Source organism: Mycothermus thermophilus (genome assembly GCF_041956435.1).
Source record: "Mycothermus thermophilus strain CBS 625.91 unplaced genomic scaffold VTJ04scaffold_3, whole genome shotgun sequence".
Classification (NCBI taxonomy): Eukaryota; Fungi; Ascomycota; class Sordariomycetes; order Sordariales; family Chaetomiaceae; genus Mycothermus; species Mycothermus thermophilus.
In genome coordinates this window covers 3,766,783-3,785,971 of record NW_027191429.1, presented here as the reverse complement: position 1 = coordinate 3,785,971, position 19,189 = coordinate 3,766,783, and the positions used below count along the sequence as shown (strand labels likewise).

At 56.2% G+C, this 19,189-nt stretch overlaps 6 protein-coding genes across 6 annotated transcripts; 3 read left to right on the top strand and 3 right to left on the bottom strand.

Moving 5' to 3' along the window:
- Positions 1–2,944: 2,944 nt before the first annotated feature.
- Positions 2,945–3,594, bottom strand: VTJ04DRAFT_5511 (uncharacterized protein; the record flags this gene model as incomplete). The annotated part of the gene is made up of 2 exons (XM_069363635.1): positions 2,945–3,308; positions 3,377–3,594. 2 exons carry the CDS (start codon positions 3,592–3,594, stop codon positions 2,945–2,947), a joined length of 582 nt encoding a protein of 193 aa, XP_069220461.1.
- A 1,044-nt stretch (positions 3,595–4,638) lies between these two features.
- On the top strand, positions 4,639–6,199 carry VTJ04DRAFT_5510 (uncharacterized protein; the record flags this gene model as incomplete). The annotated part of the gene is made up of 3 exons (XM_069363634.1): positions 4,639–4,862; positions 4,916–5,823; positions 5,886–6,199. 3 exons carry the CDS (start codon positions 4,639–4,641, stop codon positions 6,197–6,199), a joined length of 1,446 nt encoding a protein of 481 aa, XP_069220460.1.
- Positions 6,200–6,975: 776 nt separating this feature from the next.
- Positions 6,976–8,014, bottom strand: VTJ04DRAFT_5509 (uncharacterized protein; the record flags this gene model as incomplete). Its single annotated transcript, XM_069363632.1, has 4 exons — positions 6,976–7,176; positions 7,244–7,298; positions 7,361–7,545; positions 7,673–8,014. 4 exons carry the CDS (start codon positions 8,012–8,014, stop codon positions 6,976–6,978), a joined length of 783 nt encoding a protein of 260 aa, XP_069220459.1.
- A 73-nt stretch (positions 8,015–8,087) lies between these two features.
- Positions 8,088–10,163, top strand: VTJ04DRAFT_5508 (uncharacterized protein; the record flags this gene model as incomplete). The annotated part of the gene is made up of 5 exons (XM_069363631.1): positions 8,088–8,453; positions 8,527–8,662; positions 8,733–8,916; positions 8,975–9,720; positions 9,790–10,163. The coding sequence occupies 5 exons, from the start codon at positions 8,088–8,090 to the stop codon at positions 10,161–10,163; spliced, it is 1,806 nt and encodes a 601-aa protein (XP_069220458.1).
- A 518-nt stretch (positions 10,164–10,681) lies between these two features.
- On the bottom strand, positions 10,682–12,436 carry VTJ04DRAFT_5507 (uncharacterized protein; the record flags this gene model as incomplete). Its single annotated transcript, XM_069363630.1, has 2 exons — positions 10,682–12,150; positions 12,337–12,436. The coding sequence occupies 2 exons, from the start codon at positions 12,434–12,436 to the stop codon at positions 10,682–10,684; spliced, it is 1,569 nt and encodes a 522-aa protein (XP_069220457.1).
- A 132-nt stretch (positions 12,437–12,568) lies between these two features.
- VTJ04DRAFT_5506 (uncharacterized protein) lies at positions 12,569–12,877 on the top strand (the record flags this gene model as incomplete). Its single annotated transcript, XM_069363629.1, has 1 exon — positions 12,569–12,877. The coding sequence occupies one exon, from the start codon at positions 12,569–12,571 to the stop codon at positions 12,875–12,877; it is 309 nt and encodes a 102-aa protein (XP_069220456.1).
- Positions 12,878–19,189: the final 6,312 nt, after the last annotated feature.

The following is a 19,189-nucleotide window of genomic DNA, read 5'->3' as shown; positions in this document are numbered from 1 at the left end:
GATGGGGATTCGAGATTGGAAAATGCGGAATATCGACTCGAGGTCTTCATGTTCCGCATGGGCCTTTGATGGACGAGCACGAACAAGGAAGACACCCACTACCGCCCTTTTTTACCGTGAGTGGGGGAGACAAGAGGAACCATGGAATGGTGTATTGTGTTTTGGTTTAAGGCGTTCAATTGTCAGTTCACTTGTCCGGATGGCCCGCCCAGACCGACTGCTGAGATAACAGTGCGATGGGATCTCGGCCCGAGAAACAGAAGCCTGTAATTCGGCCTGGCGGTGTGCGCCTACACGTATCGTATGCTTTCAGGTTGTACATACATCCGGCGAGCAGGATGTTCCAGAAGCTGAACATGGACGTTATCCCTGGGTCAAAGGGTCCTGTTGTCAAGGGTCTCGACAGGGTATGTTCTTGGATGTTATGTATTAGTACCATCTGACAGCGGCGGTGACCGAGACAGTGCCAAACGAAACGGTAGCATGGAAGGATCGATCTGTTGGATCTCCGCTGTTGTCTCTTGCATCTCGGATTGCGTGGCCGTAAAGCGTCCGTGCTGCGGAACTCAGGTATTGCACCTCTCTCGAGGTGCTTGCCTCAGGTACATACCGCACACAGTCTGCAGGGCCAAAGTGTGCATGGGAGCGTGGCGTTGTCTTTTGATGTATTGGCGGCCCGGGATGGTCAGCCGGTGGACTGCGACCCCGGGTTCCCGTCCCGAGTTTCATTCCCGCCATGTCTCGAACCCGTCGAGTTCCGTTTTTCAACCTACCTGCCGGAGCTAGTAACTAGTGTAGATGTTTTGCCGGGGAGTGCACCCAAGGATTTTGTTGCAGTTTTGATGGTGTTTGGACAGGTTGATGAACTTCCCTCTAGCAGTATACAGAGTCCACCTGGATTCGATGATAAACCTGCCCTTCTGGAACTCACCGACCAACCAAACCGAAGGTCCCGTCGAATTGCTGTTGGGAGTTCACCGGGGATTACCCATCCAACCGCTCGTTACTTGGATGCAACACCGCCAGGCTTTGGTGTGCCCTGGATGAGGTGGTGGTGGTGGGCGCACTGGCCAACAACATACTACCTACACCGTACGTACCCGGCATTGGGCGCGTGTCGATGGTACCGAGGACCCGGAGATTGGTGCCGGAAAGGAGGCGTGGATGGCGCAGCCGGCAACAGGCGGGCTTCCGGTCGCTTCGCGTTCCCGACGGGTTGTGTGAGACGGCCCGGGTGTCGAGTCTCGGTGGGTGGGTAAGTGGCTTTGCATTTCGGTGTGCTCGTTCGGCTGTTCATCCAGGGACGACGTCGTTCCGTGCGCCACTGGCGGCGGCAAGTACCGCGATGGTGTCCTTGTTTTACCGTTGAGGGTGTTCCTGTTTCTGCAACGGTATAACTTCATTTCAGTACACGATGTTGTCCACGCACTTCACAGCTGCTCGTACTGTATATAGTGGGAGGGTGGTGTTTGTGATCCCCTTGTTTCCTTGGAAAGAAAACCAAAAGTTGACGTGATCTGGACAACATGTGAGCTGCGATCCTACCACGCCTCTGGGAGCCGTGTATAACGTGGACAACCGTATCTGCTTGTGTGCTTGTGTCGATGTGCCTCCAGCCCTCCTTCTCATAAAGGCATGTCGATAACTTGTTTTCTGCATCGCTAGCTACATGTTAAATGAAGCATCTCTATCAGACTGGTTCGAGAGGATCCGCGTTCGATTATCGATCCAGAGAACAGTGCTCAATGGTGCCCGTGTCTGGTGATAACGTAGCCCTGATGTCGTCCACAGTCCTGTATCGCTGACCCTCCCTCTTCTCCCACATCTCACACTGTCGCGTAGTCGATCAGGGAGCCTCCATCCGGCCCTCGGTGTCAGTCTCGTGGGGGGATGCTACAAATGGGCGTCTAACTCCGGGGCAAGATCGCTTGCATTCCGTCCCGGTGATAGTTGGATGTGATAAGCCAGATGGAGGGCAATGGACTGTGCGAGGACGGCAGACGGGATCTTGTTGAGAAAAGTGACTTCGTCGAGATGTCACTGTTGTGGAGAAGAAACAGGGGGACTGTCATCGATACAGCAGATACAACAGGACCATCTAAGTCCGGAGGACGGTAAGGTAACAAGAAGTGACGATCAAGGAGCTCGAGGTCAAGAGGTACCTCAGTCACCGTGGCAACCTTGACAGTCAATAAACATTAGGGAGAGGAAATAGTGCAAGAAAATGCAATTGTGTGAGAGAGGAGAATATGAGAACGTATATGGCACGCCAAGGCGCCATATAATGTGCAATCACCATGGAAGCAATGGATTTTTTTTCTTTTTTCTTTTCTTTCGTTGCCACTACATAAAACAAAGAGACAGAGAGAATGAGTGAGTGAGCGAGCGAGTGAGTGAGAGAGAGGAGGGGGGGGGGAGAGAGGGGAAGAAAGTAACCATGAAATATTTGATCTATCTTACACCAGGTTCCATCCTTTGGTTATGATATATGGCTTTGTTTGTTGGCTCTCATATCCTAAGCCCTTGAGACTCATGTTCACCAGATCCTCCACCATTACTGACCGTATTCTTCCGCTCTGCGAACCGATTTAGGATCCCCATAGCATCCACTTCACATAGTGGGTTTTGGTTACTTGAGATAGCGTGGCGAGGAAATGAAGGTCGTGTGTTTGATCCACAACAAACTGCGATGTCCCATGATTGCTGTTACTCTGGGCCATGTTGTGGCATCCTTTGGGTTTAACTTCCAACCATGGTCGTCGACGACATGATCGGCTGTGTACTTCTCTTCAAAAATGGGGTCGAGGTACCGTGTGTAGTTGATGAGTGTTTGACAGGCAGCACGTGTGCGCTCTTCTCCATGAAGAAGGCCTTGGCTCCTGAGGACACACGGTCCTGATCACTTGGCACAACCGTTCCCTCGAACATAGCATAACTGCTCCAGTCACTCCTCATACCGGGGCGGATTTGCATCGGCCGCGAACGTCGTAGCCCTCAAGAAGGCCAGGACCTCGTAGACGGCCTTGGCAATCTCATGGCCCTTCTTCTTCCAGTCGGAGTCGGACCACAGATTTTTCAGCATGTTGTCGAGAACGACCATGACGATGAAGCGCACGTGATGGTCTTCGGGCGTCCAGGCTGTCTTATCCGGGTGGTACATGAGATACTGGGGCTTTCGACCGTTGATGGCGTCTCTTGCCTTCTGGGCCGTTCTCGCCTTGTTGGGCTCCGGAGCAAGTGGGTATTGTGAGAGGAAGTCGTGGACAAACTCGTTCCAGGCACCACGGACATAGATAGACCCAAGCCATCTGTTGAGGACAGACAGTCAGCCGAGACTTGTGTTTGATAGCCAGGAACACTGACGGTAAGGGCTTACTCATGGAATTGGGCCCTGTCCTTGAAGGGCAACAATTCAAGGAGGAGCCGTTCGTGTTGTGATGAGAGCGGCGATGGGCCGGCCTGGAACGGCTGGGAGAGTTGAGGTTGACCCATGTTGAGCACGAAGGAGGTGTTGGTCAGTTCCTCAGCTGGGAAGGTCGAGAGCAATGGCTGGGAGTTAGACAACTCCTGTTCTTTGGACTCGGCACAGCCCATGGACAAACACGTGGGAAGCCTTGGATATAAGATGGTGCATTAGCGGGAGTGATGTGGGAACTGCTGAGGAGTTCACTCCAGCTTGTTGCTGACGAAGCAGACAAGTTGGTGAGCTCTTTCTGGGCGACATGACTGCTCTCTTATCACTCTTCAAAGAACCTGTCTAAAGAGGCCGCTTGTCGACATCACGCATGAGAAGTCGTGGGTGCGCCCTGTGTCATACGTATGCTCATGGTGGATAGGGGCTCATCAGGGGCCATGATTGGCTCACAGCCCTGAGAGCGTCGTCATCTTTGACGAAGTGGTGGTCGGGAGAGGAATAGTGTAGGGCGTAAGGCTGTTTTGATGGGGCCAGTGGAAAAATACCTCCACATATTTATTTGTCTTTTGTTTCTCTATTTCTTTCCCTCTGAATGAATGTCCACTTCAACCCAATCTGATGATGGTGATGGACAATGAAGATGTTGGATGAGGCGGTCATGGCAACGGAAGGGCCCGGAGTGCGTCCCTGGGCACAGTGCGCACTGTGCTCTGGGTGGTGTGTTGTGTTGAGCGGGGTGGGGCATGGCTCAACAGCATTCCACTCCTCATTCGCCAATCTCAGCCGACAACAACTTGGAACTGGAATCTTTCTGATCTTCTTTCTCCTTCATTCACTCAACTCATGACGCGCCATCACCACGCGCATGCCTCGTCGGCCGTCTTACCGGAGTAACTTCTGGGTTATATCTCCCTCATACCGGGCAATTGATTGTATCTTGATATCGGCTTCAATCTCACCTCTTGGTGAGAATTGGCATCACCTGCCATTCAGACAGATGAGCTCAAACTCACTAGTCCAACGTCACCGTCATTGAGGACGCAGTCCTATCCTAATCATCCGTTTCATCAACTCGGCCATCAATTGGAAGCCGTATGTTCCCTCTTCATGCTGGCCACTTCATTCTGAGTTCTCGTCGTCATGGGCAGATGAAAAAGCTCACTTATCACCATGTTGTCTTTCATCCCTCATCTGTCAGACCGCTCTAACAGAGTTCCAGCAACATGCCCGACACACCGCCTCAACCAGATGGCGCTGGCCCAGCTACTGAGCCTACCACCAACACTGCGAATGATTCTGTTTCCGAAAACACCACCGACGCCGTCAACGATACAGTCTCAAAAACCGCCGACACTGACGAAAATACCACCGAAGCCCCCGCCGAGGGCACTGCCAACACTGTCAAACCAAGCATCCCTGCGGAGCCACCCCAGCCCTTCTCCTGGCTGTAAGTCAGCCACCCCCCTGATACCAAAGGCAGACGTAACTTACAAGTCACAGGCAACCTCATCCAATTTTTGTGATTCTGCTGGTTGGCCCCGAGGAAACACCATTCGGCATCCAAAAAGACTTCCTCTGTTCCAAGTCAGCTTATTTCCAAAAGTACTTTGCGGAAAGGCCTCCAAGCCTCGAGAACGTGGTCCCCCTGCCTGACACCCCAGTTGATGTGTTCGCCCATGCCCAGCACTTCCTTTACACGGGCGCTGTGGTGCCCAACGGCCATGAAGTCCCCAATTATGAGGTGCTCATCGGCCTCTGGACGTTGGGTTATTCGCTGGGCATTGATGGACTCTGTGACGCCGCACTCGAATGCATGATTGAGTACCGTCGTATCACCCACACGATTCCTGCAACACCGTTGCTGGTGCGCGTCTGGAATGAGACCCCAGAGGGTTCCTCCATTCGCAAGCTGCTTCTGTCGTGGGCGGCAGAGTACATGCGATCGAGCGACTCGCGCGCCGAGTTTGCTCGTTCCTTGCCTCAAGAGGTTCTCAGCGAGCTGGTCGTGGCCATGAGCTCGCTCGAGGAGAGCCCCGCACCCCCCCCGCCGCCGCCGCAACCGCAGCAACAGAGTATGGAAGAGACGGCTGCCGCAGCAGTGGCGATCGCATCAGCTGCGTCAGCTGCGGCACGTCGTTCGGCGGCCAGCGAGCCGGACGGCACTAACGACGCCGATGCAGGTCGTCCGGCCAAGAGGCGTCGGGGTTCCGACGCGGCAACAACAACAAATGGCAACAACGCTTTGGTCACCACTGGCCGGAAGCGGGGCCCGGGAACGGGGGCCAAGCCGGGCCCGAAGCCAGGGTCCAAGCGCCGGTCCAGCGCCGCCGTCAGCGGACAACAGTTCTCGGCGAACCAGAAGCTCAACTTTTGCGCCGACCTGCTGACGAGGATGCTTTCGGGACCAGGTAAGCTACTTCGCTGTTGCTACACAGAGATTCGTAATTGGAACACTGACTGACTTTCCCAGGATTTTGGACCCGTGTGGTTGGCCCCTTCCGTGACCCTGTCGACCCGGAGCGCGACGGTGTCCCTGACTACTTCGACGTCATCAAGAAGCCGATGGATTTGAGCACGATGAAGGCCAAGATGGACCGGCACGAATACGCCGACGAGACCGAGTTCCTGGCTGACATGAACCAAATATTTACCAACTGCTACACGTACTGGCGCGAGTCGGATCCCATGTGGGCCGCCTGCGAGAAGCTACAGAAATCCTTTGAGGACAAGTTCGCTCAGATGAACAAGTGGATTGCCAAGATGGAGGGGGAAGAGGGGCATTAATATTGAAGGGGTTGTGTGTTGTTGTTTGCCTGAGTTTTGGAGCGAGCTTTGAAGCCGGGGTGTTGCGTGTATCATTAGTATACTAGTAATAGTTCTTATGCCCTTAATACCCGCCGTTATCCAAGACGGCGCTGGCAGGTTCGGCTGGAAAAGTTGTCTCGGGCAGTGATGGTGGAGGATGGATGTGGCTTACTTTCCTAGTGTTTATGGCAATGGTAAATCTCAAATCCTCTTGACTACCAGTGCGGCTGGCTGGCACCATCAAGACGTTCAACGCCACCCTGCGAGGCTCACGGTAATGGTCATGAGTACCAATATATTTGTGTACCTCAGGCTCGCTATGTCCCCCAAGGCACCACCGGCATGGTCATAGAACAACATGCCTTCCGGCAGATACCAGTACATAAGGCCCTCGGACGGTGGCCCTACCAATCGCCTCCCCTCAATGGTTCAACACCGAGTTAGCCGAGCGGTATTGAGCGGAGGCACCTAGATTCACCAGGCACGCCCACGTCGTAAATCGAAAACGTCCTGGGTTCGAACCCCAGTCGTGTCGGTGCAAAAAGCCACCGGGGTTTTTCGTAACCGTACCACCTCTACTCGACCGGCGCGGGCGTAGGGCTGGGCGGTGAGCTTTTTGCTCACTTTTTCTTTTCTTTTCTCTTCCCCCCCTTTTCCATAGTGCAATAAAACGCCAATCGCCATCCGAGAGGTGATCTGAACCAGAGCCCATTCCTAAAAACTGCGACCTTTTGTTTATTTTTTATACATTATGATCAATTCCACTTCACGCCAAACAAACGGAACTCCTTGCGGCCGGCCGCCGCCTTTGCGCGCGCCGCTGCGTCCGCATCTTCGAGGTAGATACGGGGATGGCCCCTGACGTCGATAAAGAAGTACTTGTACTCGTGCTCATGCTGACCAGGCCGCTTGATAAGGTGCATGTTCACCCGGCCAGTGTTCTTGGGTCCTTGAATCTGAAGCCAGGAGGTGCAATGAGTAACTGGCAAGGAGAGCTGGTGGGCATATTGGGAGACTCCTCACATTGAATTGAATCATGAGATGGTCATTACCCTGGGCATCAGTTGTATTCGATGATCTGGCTCCCGATCAGTAAAACGTGAACGGGTTAAGTTTTGACAGGGGAATGAAGGAACATACGCAATAGGGCGCGCCCGGCGCCACTTGTTATATGTCTCCTCGCCAAAGGCGACCATCTTTTTCGGGTCGCCCAGCAGCTCTATGCACCTAGGGTCCGCGCGGATCCGGTCCACGGCGCGGTTGAAATGCACAGTCTTGCTGTCGGGGGAGAAGACGTCCGTGAAGAGAAAGTAACCGACGCCGCCCTGAGAAAAGGAGTGTCAAATAATCGTAATCAGCATGGTGTCACCGCCACCACCACCGCCACCACCACAACTCGGGGGAGGAATTGGCAGAGATGGATGGCGCGAGACGGGGTTCAAACGAACGTACAGTCAGCACCACGCCTACCAGCACCAAGCCCAGGTTGAACGTCTGCTGGGCTGCGCGGGCCGTTTTTTCAGGAAAGGATAGCTCGGACCACGGCACGCGGCCGTCGTCGTTGAATGGGGTCACTGATCGGCGGTGGCGAGAGTCTTGAGGAGCGGTGGCATATCTGTGACGGTGTTGTGGTTGCACGAGAGGTTTGAGCAGCTGTGAGGTTGGCTTCACGGAAGCCGTTGAAGTTGATGACAGACTGGAAACGGGTGCCGATTGGCAGAGGCGCATTGCTGCGTGGTGCGGACGAAGCCGCAACCGCAGTCGCAGGCCCGTAACCGTGACTCGTGAACTCATGGCGGTCTGGCGGTTCCCATTGCTGGCGGCTTGTGGTAAGCCGGCCGAGTGGTGAGTTGACTTTTGGACTTGGATGTTGTTGGAATTCAACAAGACCCCACGTGAAATTGGCCGGACGGACGTCAATGGATGGATCCCTGCAGCCCAGATTGCGTGGGGCAGCTCAATCCCATTCCTTATCGGGTTTAGCGCGGCCATTGATGCCACGGCCCACTCCCCGTCTCCTGAAACGGCAGACTCGAAAGTGAACAACACAACCTTGGAACGCCAGACCATCACCGACAACTCCGACACCTCCAGCCTCGTGGTCGATCCCCCTCATAACGTTAGGCCTAAACTAAGCCACGAACCCCTCGCAGTTGTCAAGATGAGCGGCCTCGCGTCCAAGCAGGAGTCGCTCAAGATATTCGAGAAGCTCAAGGCGAAGCCGGCCAACAAGGTAAGTGTCCGCTACCTCTTCTCTCCTCTCTTTGTTCTGGACCGTTTCCCACGCTGACTAGAGATCCTCCTAGGTCTGCTTCGACTGCGGCCAAAAGAACCCGACATGGACCTCCGTCCCCTTCGGCATTTACCTCTGCCTCGACTGCTCGGCTAACCACCGCAACCTCGGCGTGCACATCTCCTTTGTCCGCTCCACGAACCTGGACCGTACGTCTTACCCCTGAGTCTGAGTCGAGGTCCGAGTCCGAGTTATGAGAGCCAAAACTGACTCCGGCAGAATGGCAATGGGACCAGCTTCGTCTCATGAAGGTTGGCGGCAACGAATCCGCTACCAAGTTCTTCCAGGCCAACGGCGGTTCAGCTGCCCTCAACAGCAAGGACCCCAAGACCAAGTACACGTCGGCTGTCGCCACCAAGTACAAGGAGGAGCTGAAGAAGAGGGCCGCGCGGGATGCTAAGGAGTAAGCTGCTCGAGGCGACGCATGGGAGGAAACCACCAGCTGACATATGCCTGCCTAGGTACCCCGAGGAGGTGGTCATCAACGATGCCGGCGAGGGCGCCGAGGACTCGAGCACTCCCGCTAACGAGGAGGACGACTTCTTCTCCGCATGGAGCCGTCCGGCCGTCAAGAAGCCCACTCCGCCGGTTTCGCGCACCGCCACCCCGCCCGTCGTCGGCCGCACTCCGTCGCCCTTCCTGAAGGCCGGCGAGAAGGAACCCGCGCGTGCCTCCTCGCCTCTCGCTAAGTCCGCCGACGGCGAGACAAAGACCGAAGCGAAGCCCGCTGCCAGCCGAATCACACATTCTGCCGCCCTCCGCTCCTCCACTACCGGCCCTCGCAAGGCCAACATCTTGGGCGCCAAGAAGGCAACCACCAAGCTCGGTGCCAAGAAGCTGGGTGCCGACGCGCCCGTGATCGACTTTGAGGAGGCGGAAAAGAAGGCCAAGGAGGAGGCTGAGCGCATCGAGAAGCTGGGCTACGACCCGGATGCCGAGGAGGAAACGCCTGCCGCGGCCGCCGCCGACAAGTCGGGCTCCAAGTCGGGCGGCGCCGCCATCATCTCGCCCACTCCAGTCAGCCCTGCCGCGCGCAGCTTCGGCGCGACCAGCCGCCCCGCTCCGCAAAAGTCGGCCGCCGAGATGGAGCGTCTCGGAATGGGCATCGCCCGCCTCGGGTTCGGTCAAGTGGGCAAGCCGGCAGCCGCGACGGGCAAGAACCCCGGCGGTTTCGGCTCCGTTGGGCCTATCAAGGCCCCTGTCGAGGGTAAGTCTACTCTTTTTTTTCTTTTTTGGTTCTACTACTCAGACGAACCTGGCTAACGCACGCATTCAGACGACACGGAGACCTACGCCCGCCAAAAGTTCGGCAACCAAAAAGCCATCTCATCCGACGAGTTCTTCGGCAAGGGTATGTTCGACGCCAACGCCCAGGCTGAGGCCAAGTCGCGCCTCGCCGGGTTCGAGGGCGCCTCGGCCATCTCGAGCAACGCCTACTTTGGCCGGCCCGAGTCGGACGAGCACGGCCGTCCGGGATCCCGCGGCGGCGTCGGCGATTACATGGACTACGGCGACCTCGAGAGCGCCGCCAAGGATTTCGTGCGCCGCTTCGGCATCACGGCCGCCGACGATCTGGATACCCTGACGCAGCTTGTCGGAGAGGGCGCCGGGCGTCTGCAGGGCGCTATTCGGGCGTATCTGGGGAGTTAAAAGCCAAAACAAAAGGGACGGGGTTAGACTTTTCGTGATGATTAGGATGATGATTTTGTTAATGAGATGACGCTCCTTTTTAAGGGTTCGAGAGGTTCGTTAGGTAGAGAGAGAGGGAGAGGTGTTGGGGTGGTGGATCTCATGGTAGGCGCCAGGTTTCCTATGAGGTGGAGGTAGGTAGGGAGCGGGAGGTGGTTATGTTAGGTAGTTCGGTTTTAGGGATAAGATGATAAGTGGTGGGAGGGCAGATTTTTGACAGGTCGTTTTAGAATGAAGCTGAGTTGATGTTATCTTTTCAACCCCGCCGTGAAGCTAGGGAGGGGTCTGTTGAGCTTAGGAATGGTGAGAATGCATGGGAGGCTTGGACACATGTGCCTGCCTGAGCCGATAAACTTCGGTCTATTAACAATGGACATGATACAAGATGTATGTACATATTCCTCTGTCATAGGTTCTGGTTTGTGTTTCTCATATTGCTCCGTCCCAACATGACATCTGAGCTCCCTAAGGTACGTATATCACAAAACCCCTTCTTCCCTTTGGCAAGTCTCCACCGTCAGAAACCTGCCTTTCCCGCCAGCCCTGCACGCACGAACATGCCTCTCCACCCGCCTCGCCTGGTCGACAATCTCCCAGTACCTCGCCCGTTCCGCCTCCCTGGCATCTTCGGGCAGCCGATACCCAGGGAACATGACCAACGTGTTCACCTTGCCCCAGCCGCCGACCCAATCGACTGCCACCGAAGTAGCAGTGGTAGTGGCAGCAGCAGTAGCAGCAGGAGTATTCGACTCTCCCCTTTCTTCCCCATCTTCTTCTTCATCAGCCACCAACGGCGCCCCCTCCCACAACGCCGGAAACCAGGCCCCGCATCCCGTCAGGTCCAACCACTCGAGCCCGTACAGGCTCCTGCTCAGCTTGCGCAGCACAAGCACCGGCTCGGCCCAGTCGGCGTCGAGCGAGCGGCTGTAAGGGCCCGTACCGCCGTAGGCAACGGCGCGGCCTGTGACGGGCGACGCGACCGACGCCGCGCGGAACGTGGCGCGTGGGGTGAGGCTGGGTTCGGGCCAGTAGGCCAGGCTGAGGTGGGTTAGAGCCGGGAGGTGGGACGCGAGGGAGAGAAGGTGGCGCCAGGAGATTCCGGGGAAGACCGAAGGGACGGAGCCTGCGGCTGCCGCCGCCACCGCTGCAGGGTCGAGGGCGAGAGAGAGGTGGGTTAGATTGGGTAGGACTGCGGGGGGTTTGAGAGGGTCGGGGGGGATCGGGTCGGCGGCGTCCCAGGAGTCTTGGACCAACTCGGCTTCTTCGGCCTTGGGTTGGGGAGGAAAGAGGAAATCCGTCAGCTCGCGTAGTCGGATGGAACGCCCGAGCGAGCCGGATAGGTCGAGGTGGGTGAAGGTGCCGTTGACGACGGCCGGCGCGAGGTCCGGGTCTTCGAGATAGTCGGGCACGTCGGGCGGCGGGAGGAGGATGGCGCGCAGGTCGCGTATTGAGACGCCGTCTGGATGGTGGGCGGCGAGGTAGGCGACTAAGGCAACGCGGAGGTGAGTGGGGAGTTCGTACAGGTGGTAGTGGCAGTAGGCCCGTTGCCACTCCCAGTCAGCAACGAAGCGGCGCAACACCATGTCCAGCAGGGTGCGCCGGGAGGGGAGGTTCAGGCCTGGTAGGGGTCGGTAGGAGTTGCGGTCGACAACCGCAGGGCGGGATAGGACTGCCGAGGTTTGGAGAGCGTGGTCTGCCCGCTCCGCAGCAGACAGCCAGCTCCGGGGTGGGGCCGGACCGGCCGGAAGCCTTGGACCTCCGGGACCCGGACGGAGAGGACGGCGGGGCCGGGGTGGAGGGGTCTCCGGGACGCCCAGGATCTGGCGGAGCTCGGGAGGCACCGTCGGACGAACAGCAGCATCGAGTGGGGGTTGCGAGGAGCCACTCAGACCGGTGCGGCGGAGCTGGGCAAGCAGCTCGTTAACGGTGCGACCGGGAGACGCGTCATCTACGTGGTTGTCAGCACTGGACACCAAAAAAGGGACTTTTGGACGCAGGCGTCCACGTCGTGGCGTGTCGTGTCCGAGATTGCAAGAGATTGCAGGGGAGAGAGAGGAAACAAAACAAAGCGAAACAAAACAAAACAAACAACAGACGGGGCAAATCGGTGCTTCGGAACACAAGGATTACACACCATGATTGCTGTCGTTTCTGCGAGCAGCCGAGCTGCTGCGCAACGCCGGGGAGGTGGACTGCGGCTTGGAGTATCTGTGGAGATGCTTCTTTTTCGGCATTACGTACTTCCAGGTTCGTAGTGCCCTGGGGTTTGGAGGAGGCTTTTCGGTGAAATACCCTCTTTCGATGTCTGAGGTACCTCCTGTATCCTGCTTTTTGCAAACAAAAGTTGAGACGACGGGACCGAAGAGATGCCGGACCATCAAATCATTCGGGCCCGTTGGTTGCCTGGTCAAGTGGGTCCCGATGACATCCCGGGTCGGGCCCGTGCGTTCCGAGGTCTCCACCCGTTACGGGGACCCACCTCTCCGTCCCCAAGTCCGGGCGGCTCCGTCTCCGTCTCTACGGAGCAGAGGTACTTGCCGTCAAGCAGGTTCCAACGGTCCAACTGCAACCAGGCACTTCCTTCTCCGGAGATTCACCAAGCTTCACCGAACCTCACCTCGCCTCAACACCTGCCTGCCACAGCCGACGGGTGTCATGTTGTCAAAAAAGATTGATCCGTGTGAGACGAGAGCCATGACAACTCTTTGACAATCACAACACAAGGTGCAACCGTCCCCAGCGTCAACCCGCCAACCCGCCGAACGACTGCCGTGAGACAGACACAAACAAGCCATCCGCCATGTCACCGAACTGGCCGCGTCCAGGACCCCTCCGGTAATTACAGTCCCTACAACACCTACCTGAAGTCAGGTATGGAAGAATAAGGGATAATGACCTTGGCCAAGAAGAACACAACGATGGAAAGAAGCCCGAGAGAAGCCCCTCAGAACACATCTCTCGGCGGAATCCCCCCAGCCCCGTAGCCGACCGGTCCTACCTCCACCTGCCTCAGGCCACCCACAATCAGCATTCCGGCAGCCTTCTTTGTCCTGGCCCATGTCTCATCTTACCCACCCCCGTCCGAATCTAGAAGTCATCACCGAGAAGCACCGCATGAGGGCTATGATGTGCAGGATGCATGCGTGAGTGAAGAGAAAACGGTCAACCAGCCAGCCCGATCGAACACTCCTCAGATCAGGAGGGCGGTTGTGTGTCATGGGCCGAATTCGATTGGACCCCCCTCCGCCACAGACCGGTCAGGCAAGAGAGGGTATGGAGAGCCAAATAGCAAGCGTAACCACGGGCGTTGTGTACCCAACCCTGATACTGTCCTGTCTCGGTGAAGGTTTGCCGCCCGGCCTCCGGGGGGCCCAGGAGATCCAACGAACTTGGACCGAGTTGGCAAGAGCCGATGGATGATTGAGTGCCCAACCAGCGAAGGGTGGTTTTGAGGGTGTGAGAACCTACCTAGGTAGTCAAACCTGACCTGTTCGCAAATTGGATCCTGACGTCCCTGTCCGACGCGCCCTGTTTTTCTACCCTCCATCATCTGCGTCTCTCGGTGCCGAAGCATCCATAGGTCCCCAGCGCGCTTCCTCCCTGGTTGAGCAGAAATGCGAAATCATTCAGGTATCGGCCCTTTCCGAAGGCAATGGCTCAGTCCTGTTCCGTTAGGCTCAGTCCTCCCGGCACTCTCCGGCTGGCCTGGAGAAGGGTTGACAAAATGGAATTATGGCTGAGCCAGGTAGCTAAGTCAAGGTACATAGATAGATAGGCCAGGAAGTCATGTTTACCAAACATCAAGTATCTCGCTCCCCCTTTTCCACTCCCATCTCATACCCCCATGGCCCCTGATTCCCTCTTCGTAGGCACTCTTGAGGATCTAACAAGTAAACAGTCCCGTGAGCACTTGCGTACCGCACATACACAGGCTGGTCAAATAGCAGCCGGAGAGGCGAGAAACAAAAGCAAGACACGGGGAAGGCAGTGTGATGCAACATCTTGTCTGACACCTGCCACGCGGCATTGCAGGAGCAGCAGCAGCAGCAGCAGCAGCAGCAACAAGAACGATCAAAAAGTGGCATTGTAAGAAACGATAACAGCAAGGTGAAAGTGAAGCTTAACCACTTTCTTCCACGGCCGCTGGCAATGAGATGATGCTTGCGTGCTGTCCGCCTGTACTGCTCGTGTTTCTCGTTGTTTTCCTGGTCTATATTAACAGGTAGTTCACTCACATAGGCTAGCCGACTTCAATTCCCGGGAGTATCCTTGGAGTATGCTCCCTCCCACATACATCGAACGCGTCACCTCGTTTTGTGTTGGAAATCCACGACCCAACCGAAGGAAGCACTCTCATCCACTGAACACGCACAGGAGGCATCAAGAATCCTCTTCCCTCCCCCACCCCCCTGTTTCTCAGCATCTTCGTGATACCACAGGATCGTGATGCGGCGGAGCCGGTCAGCTCATCGCCAAGAGTGTGCCCGTGTGTGTGAGCGTGAGCGTCGGCCTACCGACCTAAGAGACCGTTTTCTCGCCACTTTCATCGCCTCCCACTAGCAACAGCAGCAACAGCAGCAGGAATACCAAGAGACGATGCGGGACCAGGTCTCATATGCGCCTCATCCGAACCCTAGGCAGGTAGAAACGCCGGGCAAACCCGCTGGCCAATTCAATCTCAACCACTCATCACGATCCGTCCGCTTCCGACATATAGCATCTGCATATCCACTTCCCGACGCGCATCACCCTCCTCTTTGCAGTATCTTGGAGTAGGCGTATTGGAATGAGAATGTTTATTGAAATGGACCGAGGGAGGGAGTCCACGTATGCAGGGTAGGCGTGTTTGTTTCGTGGATATTTCGTCTTTCCGACCTACTCCGGTCAGGCGGATGCGAGGAGTGAATGAGAGGAGTGCCAACAGTTCTTCCTCAGCAATTCGCCGCATCCAGGAATGTCCTGGTACATCGGTAGGTCGGTAGGCTTCTTGATGCTCTCGATTAACATGAGTTCGGATGCGGCAAGGAAGGGGAGTTCGTTCGCAAATGCGAGAAGCAGCCAGAACCATTGTAGTAGCTTGTACAGACAGTACGTGATACACGAAACGCGCGTTGAGAGAGGGTGTCGTGGATGGCTCTCCGCGGTGTGGATGGCGGATAACGGGTCCATGTACTCTGTAACACGCGAAAGACACATACGATACACTCTCGCACACGCGCGCACCGGGGGTAGGCAGGCAAAACGGCTGCTGGCAGGAGTTCGACCGCGAAAGGGGTCGGCGACATCTCGAACACGGCTTGTCAGCAAACCGATTTGGAAAGCCGGGTTGAACAAGAACCTGGATTTGACCTCATCGCCACCGGTTCGGTGACGCGAGCCCCTGTAGGACCTTTCTTCACGGGAAAGCCCTCGGTACCTATCTTTCCAAGTTAGCCTTCTTCCCCTCAAAGCAGCGAGCCCCCCTTGGAGTTGGATGTTCCCGGGGCGCCGGTCCCCAGCCATAAGTATCACCTTCCATGACACGTTGTGGAAGAGATGGCTGGATAAATGCTGAGGCCATGGCAGGGAGGAGAACGCGGAGGCAATTGGTGTTTGCATGACTCGACGCCGCTCATTCCGAGGGAGATGACCGTCTTTGATGTCTTCTGAGACAACTTTGATATGGTGCTGGGATCCATGAACTTTGCGATGGTGATTTCATTGAGGATAGTCAAAGATTTGAGAGGTTAGCTGCTGAGGTCCCGGAGCCCCTGAACGGCCCATGACAATTAGCTGGTGTAACCCTTCCGCTGCGGCGTTCTCGTTGATTGGCAGGGCTGTACCGAAGAGCGTCGGGGATTCAAGTGTAAAAAGAACTCTGTTTTCTGCCCACAAGCCGCGTTATTGACCAAGTAATGGTTAGTCAGGCCACCCAGAGACAATCTGCGCAGGGTATTAAGGCTCCGGGTGGATCAAGGTAGGAGCTCTACGAAATGTAGTTATCTCAGTGACCATGCTTAATGTTGTTGCGATCTTGCCAGACGATACTCAGCTGACACAACGATGAGCTTGGTGCCTGTCCAGCGCTTACGACGGCCAGCCTGGGTAACTCAAAATAAATACCTGGCAGTGTCGTGGCAGACAGATGCCGTTGCCTACTTATTGACTGCGACGTCGCCTTGCAAAGCATAAGGGCTGATCAGTATCTGTCCTTCATCCCATGTACCTGTTGGTACCTCCGTCCCAAGGTCTCCTGTGGCTTTCTTATCCCCTTCCGGCGGCGCGTCACCAGCTGCCTGTCAGGCTTGATTAGGGAGGTCGCGCGCATCAGCAACACTCAGCTGCAGAAGCACCGGGCGACAGCAAGGGTACCCCATCCTTGAAGATGTCGCCGTCATCGATGGCAGAGCCAAATGTTGCAGTTGAGAGACGAACTCGTTGGGCAGCAACGCTGCTCTCCGCTCGAGATGCGTGATGATCAAAATGATGACTGGCAGCAAAAGCAACAGCGTGACGGAGTAACGACGGGATGGAAAGCCGATCAACTGACTGGACGATGGGGCCCACGAGGAAACGGCAGACGGGCCATCTGAGAATTCGGATGGACATTGAACGGCTGGATTGGATGGCTTCCACATTGTTCGTGCCTAACTGAAGCCGGTGAGCGATGTCGCCTGCCTTTCTCCATGCGTCAGCTTCGACCGAAAGGGTGTGCGATGCCATCTCCCGGATGGTCTGCACACTTGATGGCGCTCAAGCGACGGCGGCGCATATACAAAGAAGGGCTTTGCCAAGGAAGACGAGTAGTAAGGGGGCCGGGATATTAGCGCACTGGGCAAAGCTAGCCTACCGAAATGATGGCACCGTGACTGCCGCACTGCCGTTGCTGGTTTCGTCGTGTCGAGCCTGTGGTGTTGGTTGTTTACGCCTGTGTAGCTCCCACCAATCGCTCTCCCACACCCGCGCTGCCGAACAGGGCGAACTGCTTGGATGGCGCGACGACCGGTGAGCTTGATAGCGGCAAGTCATGTCAACGAGGCCGGACCACTGACGTCAGGACGGGACGTCAAAGCCCAGGCCCGGGCGTTGCCGTATCTCTCGAGGTCCTTGGAGGGGATGTTGTTCATGATACGACTCCGGGGCCTATATTCTATTGTTTAAGCAACGTGTCAGGGCCCGAGAACTTGGGAGCCCTGGTGGTACAGCACAGCTAAGGTAACGAAAACTGCAGGACATGAACCATGATGGCCAGGACACAAGCCAGGCCAGGCACTGGATGAATGTATGACCCTTGGAAGTCCAGGTGGCAGGGTAACGGTAAGCTATCGGATGCTTTGTCGTCAAGGAGGTTCAAACGGTTAATTCTCGGCCTGCGCGCGGGTCATGTAGGAGGTCAGGTTGTTTTCATTATCTTCCCCGGCTTCGCGAAAATGAGAGCGTGAAGGATGAGCAGAAGGACTGGAACAAGTTTGTTTGTGGGTGGCATTCCGGAAATGCGCTGCTGAGCTCTTGTATGGGACTCCACTTCTGGCGATCCGTTCTTGCAGATTCAACACAACGAGTCCTTTGCTCATGCTTGGTTCCTTCCGTGATGTTTCTGCCTTGAGACTTCCGTTGCTGTTGTTCCCCTTCCGACTGACCTGCGGGTTGGGTGGGGCGCCGCCTGATGAGGCCCACCTTCTCATCCCAAGCAGCAATCCCTGCACAACAGACCACCACGAACAAAGACCCCTGCTTCTCCCCGAGTGGGGCCGCGATGGCGCTAAGCCCTTCGTGGTGATAGCGACGGCGGGAAGGAGCTTGGCATATCAGGCTCCACTACACAGTCAACCTCCATCGCACCTGTCCGACATGGTCGACAGCATTGAGGGAAGACTTTGAGCTTGGAAAGAGCATGTCCAGTGTCCGTTAGCTCTTGGAAGGTGCGCAGCTCCGGTGAAAATCTGCGTCCTGCAGTCTGGGAAGGTCTGGATATCACAGACGTCAAGGACAAGAAGGAGATGCAGATCGCAGCATGGCGACCACTCTTCATCCGACATCTCAAGGAGGATTTAAGTTGCTAGGCCTAAGCGCCATTGGCAGATCTGCTCTCATCCGAGCGCTTCGGACGGGCAGTTTGTCTTCCAAATTTCCATCACGTCCATGACCGCGTCCTCCGCCTTGTTGGCTTCGGCGGCATTGACGACGGCGATCTAAAAGCTCAGGAAAAGACCCGCAACCACACCACCTTGTTTCCGACATGCAAGACGACAGCGGAAGCGGCGGCGGTGGTGGCAGCATCATCAGCAGCAGAAACGGTTGTGAGGCGCAAGTGGCTAGGTCTGTGTGAAACACGACCTCTGGCTGGCTGGCGGCCCCATGGTTCGTGACAAGCTAGAGAACAGATGAGGTGTCACATAGCACAAGATCTAAAAACGCGGCAGCAAGATGTGGCTAGGGATGGTGGAGGTGGACCACAACGCCTCGACGTTGCAGTCAACCAACGCCTCAGCGGCCGCGGGAACGATCCGAGCTCCCGGTCCGAGTCTCAGGAAGCGTCAAGACAACTAACACTTCAGCGTATGGTGAGTTATCATCCTATGTTTTATTGCTTCATCGTCCCCGGTGACAGAATTTCCTGGGGTTCGTCGATGTTGATGCCACGGGCATGTCCAGAGGTGAGAAGCCGCGGTCCGATCCGGAGCTGGTAATCAGGTCGTCAGCAGGGCTGTCTTGGTTTGCTCGCAACTCAAACGCGTGTCCTCGGTCCCGACGGCAACGTTGCGTCAGCGATGAGAACAAGGCGACCTCATCGACCACTGAACCTACCCCTACCAGTCCCAGAAGCTTGTTGGCAATGCTGTCAAGTGCGCATTGCGGCGCCAACACCTAACACCCATTCTCCGAGGCACGGCCGACCATGTCACCTCCATCAACTTCCTTTGTAAAGAGGCCCAGTCCCAGATGGCATTTACTGGGACAGTCTCTTTGGGGTAACGGCCGAAAGAGTATGGCAGATGAAACAGGTT